The sequence below is a fragment of the Sorex araneus genome, chromosome 1 (assembly GCF_027595985.1).
Source record: "Sorex araneus isolate mSorAra2 chromosome 1, mSorAra2.pri, whole genome shotgun sequence".
NCBI lineage: Eukaryota > Metazoa > Chordata > Mammalia > Eulipotyphla > Soricidae > Sorex > Sorex araneus.
Genome location: NC_073302.1, coordinates 436,636,813 through 436,644,586, shown reverse-complemented (window position 1 = coordinate 436,644,586; position 7,774 = coordinate 436,636,813). Strand labels below are relative to the sequence as shown.

Genomic DNA, 7,774 nt, shown 5'->3' with positions numbered 1-7,774 from the left:
GGCTGGGCGCCGCGTGCTCCTGGGCCCCTCTGGGGACGCAGCTCTACGTTTTCACGCCTGTTTGTCCCGAAAGCCCCCCGGAGGGCAGGTGTTCCTCCTGAGCTCCCGCGCCCCGCGCGCACGTTCCACACCTCTGCCTGGCGCGGGACACCCTCTGCGCAGGGAGAGAATGCGACCGCCCCGCGCGCTCCCCACCCCCAGCAGGTGTGACAGGCTCCGCCCCCGCCGTCCCCCCGAACGGCAGCCGGCGCTCCTTCACCTGGCAGCTGAGCACGCCGCGCGCACCAGTCCGGGGGACCCCGGGACGCCTGGCACCCCCAGACCGCCGAGCTCCTACGGACGGACGCAGCGCACGCCGGACCCGGGACGCCTGACACCCCGCAACCCCCGCACCCCTGCAGGCATGGGGCACATACCTGCCTCCCTCTGCCGCTCAGGGCGCCTCACCTCTGCCCCCTGGGCAGCCCTGCTCCTCGGCTTGGTCTTTGCCTCCTTCCAGCCCGCTGGCTCTGCAGGTAGAACTCTGAGCCTGGGCGCCCAGGGACAGGGAGGGGGAAGGAGGGAGGGAGGGAGGGAGGGAGGAGGAAAAGGAGGAGGAGGAGGAGGGTTCTGCACTCGGAAAAGAGGAAAGTCCGCTTCCTCCTCCGAAGGATTAGCCTGGCTGGGTGTGGATCTGGGACTGGGGGCCTACTTTTACCGAAGACGACCCCCAGACTCTCTGAACACCACTGTACTGTGTGTTGGGGAGTGAGGGCCCCCACATTTGGGGGTAAAATGGCCAGAAACGGTAGCAGCATCTTTTTCCTTCCCAGCACCCCAGGGCTTTGGGCTAGTAACCCCCAAAACACCCCCACCCACCCACCCACTGGGCCCCTCTCCAGCCCCTGTAGGTCCCCTCGCTCCCCTGGAAACTCTCACTGAACCTTGAAAAGGCTGCCCTAGGGATAGTACAGGTACAGTGGGCAGGGTGCTTGCCTCGAATACCGCACCCCATAGGGTCCCCTGGGCCCTGGCAGGAGTGAGCCCTGAGCACCGGGTGTGGCTCGAAAACCAAAAAAGATCAACAAAGGTTGCCCTTCCCCAGCCCTGCGCCCCCAGACGTCGGGGGCTGCCTTAGTGCTGCAGAGGCTGTCTGGTGCTTCTTGGCCCCGCCTTGCTCTCCTGGAGGGCTGTCGGGTGCTTCTTGGCCCTGCCCTGTTCTCCTGGAGGACTGTCGGGGTGTCTCTTGGCCCTGCCCTGTTCTCCTGGAGGGCTGTCGGGTGCTTCTTGGCCCTTCCCTGTTCTCCTGGAGGGCTGTCGGGGTGCTTCTTGGCCCTGCCCTGTTCTCCTGGAGGACTGTCGAGGTGTCTCTTGGCCCTGCCCTGTTCTCCTGGAGGGCTGTCGGGTGCTTCTTGGCCCTTCCCTGTTCTCCTGGAGGGTGTCGGGGTGCTTCTTGGCCCCGCCTTGTTCTCCTGGAGGGCTGTCGGGGTGCTTCTTGGCCCTTCCCTGTTCTCCCGGAGGGCTGTCGGGTGCTTCTTGGCCCTTCCCTGTTCTCCCGGAGGGCTGTCGGGTGCTTCTTGGCCCTGCCTTGCTCTCCCGGGCCTCTTCTGACCTCCTGAGGCTCAGCTTCACCTCGACTTCTTTGGGGTTTCTGTGCAGCTTGGCTCTTGCTCCCCCTAAAGTACAAACCCCCCTACAATCTGCCAGATTCTCCAAGCTGGCCCTCAGCAACATCCACCCCCCCCCAATTGTCTCTCTGTCAGCTCATCCTAGGGCTCCCAGCAACACCCCCAAACCCACCCCACCCCACCACAAGCCACTGAGTTCAGCTCAAATCCGCTTGCACCCTGACCAGCAGCTGTGCGGCCTTCGGCAAATTCCTTAACCCTCCTGAGTTCCTCATTTATAAGGAAGGGACAATCACTGTGATCGTGCTTCAGATTGGGGAAAGACGAAATCAGATTAGACAGGGGCTGGAGTGATAGCACAGCAGGTGGGGCGTTTGCCTTGCACTCGGCTGACCCAGGTTCGATTCCCAGCATCCATACGGTCCCCTGAGCACCGCCAGGGGTAATTCCTGAGTGCAGAGCCAGGAGTGACCCCTGTGCATTGCCAGGTGTGACCCAAAAAGCAAAAAAAAAAAAAAAAAAAGATTAGACACAGAAAGAGAGTCAGAGAGAAAATTCAGACCTGGGTTCCATCCCCAGCATCCCTTAGGGTCCCCTGCGCACACCAGGAGTAATTCATGAGTGCAGAACCAGGAGTGACCCCTGAGCACCACTGGGTGTGGCCCCAAACAAACAAAACAAAAAAGCACTGTGGCACTGGCGTCCATCGATTTGCTCGAGGGGGCACCAGTAACGTCTCTGTTGTGAGACTTGTTACTGCTTTTTGGCATATCGAATACGCCACGGGTATCTTGCCAGGCTCGGCAGTGCGGGAGGGATACTCTCGGTAACTTGCTGGGCTCTTCAAGAGGGACGGAGGAATCGAACGAGGGTCGGCCGTGCAAAGCAAATGCCCTACCCACTGTGCTATTGCTCCAAAACAAAAAAGCACTGTAGCACTGTTGTCCCACTGTTCATCAATTTGCTCGAGCGGGCACCAGCAACGTCTCCATTGTGAGACTTCTTACTTTTTTTGGCATATCAAATATGCCACGGGGAGCTTGCCAGGCTCTGCCGTGCGGGCGAGATACTCTCAGTAGCTTGCGGCGCTCTCCGAGAGGGACGGAGGAATTGAACCCGGGTCGGCCACATGCAAGGCGAACGCCCTACCCTCTGTGCTACCACTCCAGCCCTGTATGTCTTTCTAAATAAGAGTGCGTGGTAAAACCATGAGAGCGAGCATAACTGTTTCCGGTTTCCATCCCCCAACCCCCAAATCCGTGTTCTCCTTCCTGGTTATCTTTCTGGCATGTGAAGGGCAGGGCCTGAAATGGGCCTCCCGGGCCATTGGGAAGCAACCCCCGCCTACCACCGTAGGGCCAGGCGCTGGCTGACTACTCATGAGGGCGGGGGTGTTGGGGCCACACCTGGTGGTGCTCAGGGTTATTCCTGGCCCTCTGCTCAGAAGTGGCCCCTGGCGGTACTCAGAGGACCATCTGTGGTGCTGGGGATCAAACCAGGTGCAAGGTCTTACCCCTGTGGTATCTCTCTAGCCCCTAAAGTCTTTTATTTGGGAGAGAGAGAAAGCGAGTGAGAGAGAGAGCGAGAGAGAGAGGGTGAGAGAGAGCAAGAGAGAGAGTGAGAGAGCGAGAGAGAGCGAGAGAAAGAGTGAGAGAGAGCGAGAGAGAGTGAGAGAGAGTGAAAGAGAGAGAGAGTATAGCACTGCTCAAGTTTGACCCCCCACCTCCTCGGTCCTGGCCCTGAACCACTGGCCCAGTCAGCTGAGTGTTGCTGGCGCTGGCCCCCGAATCCTGAGCACTGTCTGGGAAGTCCATAAATCCTAGGAAATTGGAACAAATCTTTCATGCTGTAGAAGCATCTGAAACCTGAGGCAGAACCATTGTCAACCTCTGGGAACGGCAGTTTCCTCTAGTTTCCGCTGGCCCCGCCCTCTCACTCTCCAGTTTTGCCAGGGCTCCTTCTTTTTTTTTTTTTTTTCTTTTTGGGTCACACCCGGCAATGCACAGGGGTTACTCCTGGCTCTGCACTCAGGAATCACCCTGGCGATGCTCGGGGGACCATGTGGGATGCTGGGAATCGAACCCGGGTTGGCCGCATGCAAGGCAAACGCCCTACCCGCTGTGCTATTGCTCCAGCCCCGTGGGTTCCTTCTTGAGGCGGGGGTGCTCTATCCTTGGCAGTGCTCAGGGGTCTGTATGGGGCACTGAGAATTGCGCCGGATTTAGCCACGTGTGGGGCAATCCCCCTCCCCCCTGCACTGTCTCTCCGGCCCCCAACGTACTGGGTTTTCTCCCACCCACTCGCTGTAGACCCCTCCGGGACAGAAGCGAAAGGCAGGGCCACGTAAGTTATTTGGGCTGGAGGGCAGGCGGAAATGCTGAGGGACCGATTTCTCCCAACAAAGAGCGAGCTGCAAGCCAGTGGGCTGTCAATGAGTGACCGGCGGTCACTTCCAGACTGTGTGCTCTGGGGGCGGAGGCAGAGAATCAGCCTGAGCAGCAATTTCACGGTTTGTGGTCAACAAGAAGTTTCCCCCACCTCCTGGGAGGCGGGACCCGCCCGGTGGAGGCTGACCCAGACAGGGAGGGGCTCTGAGAGAGAGTGCTTGGCCAGGGTTTGCTTTGTTTATGCTCCCAAGAAGCAGACTGAGGGGCCAGAGGGTCAGCACAGTGGGCAAGGCACAGCCCACGGTCCCCTGAGCACAGAGACAGGAGCCTTAAGAACCAGGGTGGGGTCAGGGGTGGGGGCGGGAATTCATTGTTCCCAGACTGGAATTTCTATACTTTCATAATATTCACTACTGATCTACTAGACACACACACACACACACACACACACACACACACACACACACACACACACACTTTGGCCAGAAAGATCAGACACTTTCTTGCCTTGCTCACACCCAACCAAGTTCAATCCCTGGCACACAGATGGTCCCCCCCCCCCCCCCGAGCCCCGCCAGGGGTGATCCCTGAGCACCTCCAGGAATAAGCCCTGAGCAGCACTGGGCATGGCCCCAAAACAAACCAAAAAGTTCTAAACCTCATACAGGAGAGCAGATTGTTTTCCTGCTGCCTAGAATGGTGTGTGTGTGTGTGTGTGTGTGTGTGTGTGTGTGTGTGTGTGTGTGTGTGTGTGTGTGTGTGTGTGAGTCAGGGGTGGGGCACATCCAGCTATGCTCAGGCATCACTCCTGGCTGTGCTCTGGGGACCGTGGGGGACGCGATGAGCAAACCCAGTCAGCCCACCTGCTGCACTCCGGCTCCGGCCCCTGAGATGATCTTCTGTCTTTTCTTCCAGAAGCGAGCAACAGCACCCACTCAGCACTGACCACCCAGCACCCAGACCCTGACAGCCTGGACCAGTGCCCCAGTAAGCCTCTGCCTGCAGCCCCTGGACCCCGGGGGCTGCCTTGGATTCTGGAGGGAAACTCAAAGCTCTTTGCTCGCCGGGGCTTGCTGCCAGGTGGGAGGGGGGACCGCCGTGAACACTGTCTGCCGAGCACCGCCCTCAGCCGTCGGCACCTGGGCCCGGGCGAGCCTCACTTTTTTGGTGCACAGGTTTTAATGCTCCCGTTTTAATTGAGCTTTACCTGTGCTCAAATGTTTCTAGGGCTGGAGAAACAGTCCTGGCACTCAGGGGCTTGCTGGTGGGCCAGGTCCCGGCCCTGCTCCCGTCCCGGAGTGATCCAGTGGGTGTGGCCACAGCCCCTGACAGATAAACAGCTGCCTTCAGGAGGGGTGGGACTAGACCCCCACTGCCCAATGCCTACCTACCTCAGGAGTTTTGCCTTCGTGCCTTTGACATGTGTCTGTTTCTCCTCGACCTGAACCCGGCCCCCCGGCCCATGGGGCTGTCCTTCAGAAAGCAACTGTGGGGCCATAGCACAGCGGGGAGGGCGTTTGCCTTGCTCGCAGCCGACCCGGGTTCAATCCCCGGCACCCCATAGGGTCCCCCCAAGCGCCACCAGGAGTGATTCCTAAGTGCGGAGCCGGGAGTAAGCCCTGAGCACTGCTGGGTATGACCCCCCAAAAAAAAAAAGGAAAGAGAAACTAAACAAACAGGACAGAAAGCAGCCCTGGCTACACGGGTCCCGCTAAGAGACGCCTGGCTCGTCTCCGCGCTGGCTGGTTTTCAGCCGCCCGCGTCGAATACCCCGACTCGGTTTCTTCTGGACTCTCACAAAGGAAACCTTGAGATCCGTCCAAGTCCAGCTGGAATCTGTTTACGAGCAGCTCATGAATCGGGCCGTGTCCGGCCTCGCGGGAAGCGTGCTCCCAGGCCCTGACCCCAGGTAGAAGGTCTTTCTAGGTGCCGGGTCCACAAACGTGAGTTTCAGGCCAGGCTTTCTCCTGTCAGGGGCCAGGGAGGGACACTGAGGGCTCTGGTCAGGTTACCTGGATCATCAGCTCATTGGATCAAGAAATTCCAGGCTGATTGGCTTAAAATTCCATGCCTGGGAGGGAGAGGAGGAAATGGTAATAAGTTAGGTATTAGGTCTGGGTGGGGCTTAGCATAAGGGGTTCTCAGGGACCTCCTCCTCTCTGTGCCCCCCACCCCGTCCCCCCATTATTATTATTATTATTATTATTATTTTTGTAACAGAAGGCAATAAACCCCCGGAGGCAGCAGCGCTGAGAACACGACTTCGGAATAAGGAGACTCGGGGGCTCAGTGCTGGGTGCCCCCAACCCCCTTACCCCCCCCCCCCGCCCCGCTCTGACCTTGAGCAAATCACAGCCTCTGCCTGTCCGTGTGAAACGGGAGAAGGAAGGGCCAGGATGGGTCGGGCGGAATAAACAGGGGAGCTCTGGGGAGAGGGGAGAGGAAGGCGAGCTGGGGGCGCAGGGGTGGGGCGGGGTGGAGGTGGGGACTGCATCCCTAGTCCTGTCTCTCTCCCCACCCCCACCCCAGATGTCGACTTCTGCCCTCAAGCTGCCCGCTGCTGCCAGGCAGGCGTGGACGAGTACGGCTGGATCGCGGCGGCCGTGGGCTGGAGCCTGTGGTTCCTCACCCTCATCCTGCTGTGCGTGGACAAGCTGACCAAGCTCCCTCCCGAGGGGCCCAAGGACTCCCAGGCCTGAGTCGGGGGGCCCAGGAACCTCCCTCTAAGGGGGGATTGGGGCGGAGAGGGGCGGCGTCCCCAGGGGGTGCTCCAGCCCTTCTCTGTCTCTCAGCTCTGACAGGAGGAAGGGAAGTAGGGAGGGGAGGGTCCGGGGAGGCTCCTCCCATCTGCCTCCACTCCCAGTTTCTAACGGCACCTGGACCTGGTTTGCGCCAGTCACCACCTTCCTCGTGACAGTTCCCGAAAAGGGCCAGAGAGGTAGTGCAGTGGTTAGAGTGCTTGCTTGGCATGCAACTGACCCCTGAGTTTGACCCCTGGCATCCCCTCTGGTCCCCTGAGCACCCCCAGGAGTGAACTCCTGAGTGCAGAGCCAGGAGTCACCCCTGAGCCTCCCTGGGTGTGGCCCCCAAACACCAGAGTCTCTAGGAGAACGGCTCCTATTCGTTTATTTTATTGGAGCTTAGGAACCACGCGCAGCAGTGTCCAAGGGGAATGTGGTGCCAGGGATTAAGCCGGGGTCCCTGCGTGCGAAGCCTGCACACAGCCCTTTGCAAGGGGCCTCCTGAGCCCTGCCTGGAAGACTCCCTCCCTCGAGGGGGGAAAAAGAAAATTCGAGCAGGCCGGGAATGTGGCCCAGGAGAGAGAACTTGCCCTGCACGGGCCAGGCCCTGGGGCACTGCTCAAGCTTCAGGGCAGGTGGTGTCTGGAACACCTGCAGTCGGGGGCGGTGGGCAGAACCCTCAGCAGCGGGGGCGTGCACTGCCTGTAGTTACAACCGACCTTCTGGGCCCGGAGAGAGTATAGTGGGTAGCGCACAGCCAGCCCAGCACCCCACGTGGTCCCCCAGCACTGCTGGGAGCAATCCCCGAGAGCAGAAGTCAGCCCTGAGCACCACGAGGCGCGGCCCCCAAGCAAATGAGCCAAAGTGAACATTCCGAGAGCGGCTTCTCTTTCCTCTGGACGAGAGCAGGGCCAGGGATGCCCAGAGACATTCTTGTCTTTGAGATCGGAAAGATGATTCCGGAAAATGAGGGTTATGCTTCCGGGGAGCTGCCACAGACCTACCCTCGGTGTGGAATCTCTCGATCCTAGCAAAGGTC

The 7,774-nt window shown here is 59.8% G+C and overlaps 1 protein-coding gene across 1 annotated transcript; it reads left to right on the top strand.

The window, feature by feature from the left end:
- The first annotated feature begins 389 nt into the window (after positions 1–389).
- TMEM213 (transmembrane protein 213) lies at positions 390–6,693 on the top strand. The gene is made up of 3 exons (XM_055132633.1): positions 390–515; positions 4,910–4,981; positions 6,524–6,693. The coding sequence occupies exons 1-3, from the start codon at positions 404–406 to the stop codon at positions 6,691–6,693; spliced, it is 354 nt and encodes a 117-aa protein (XP_054988608.1). The 5' UTR covers positions 390–403.
- The last annotated feature ends 1,081 nt before the right edge of the window (positions 6,694–7,774 follow it).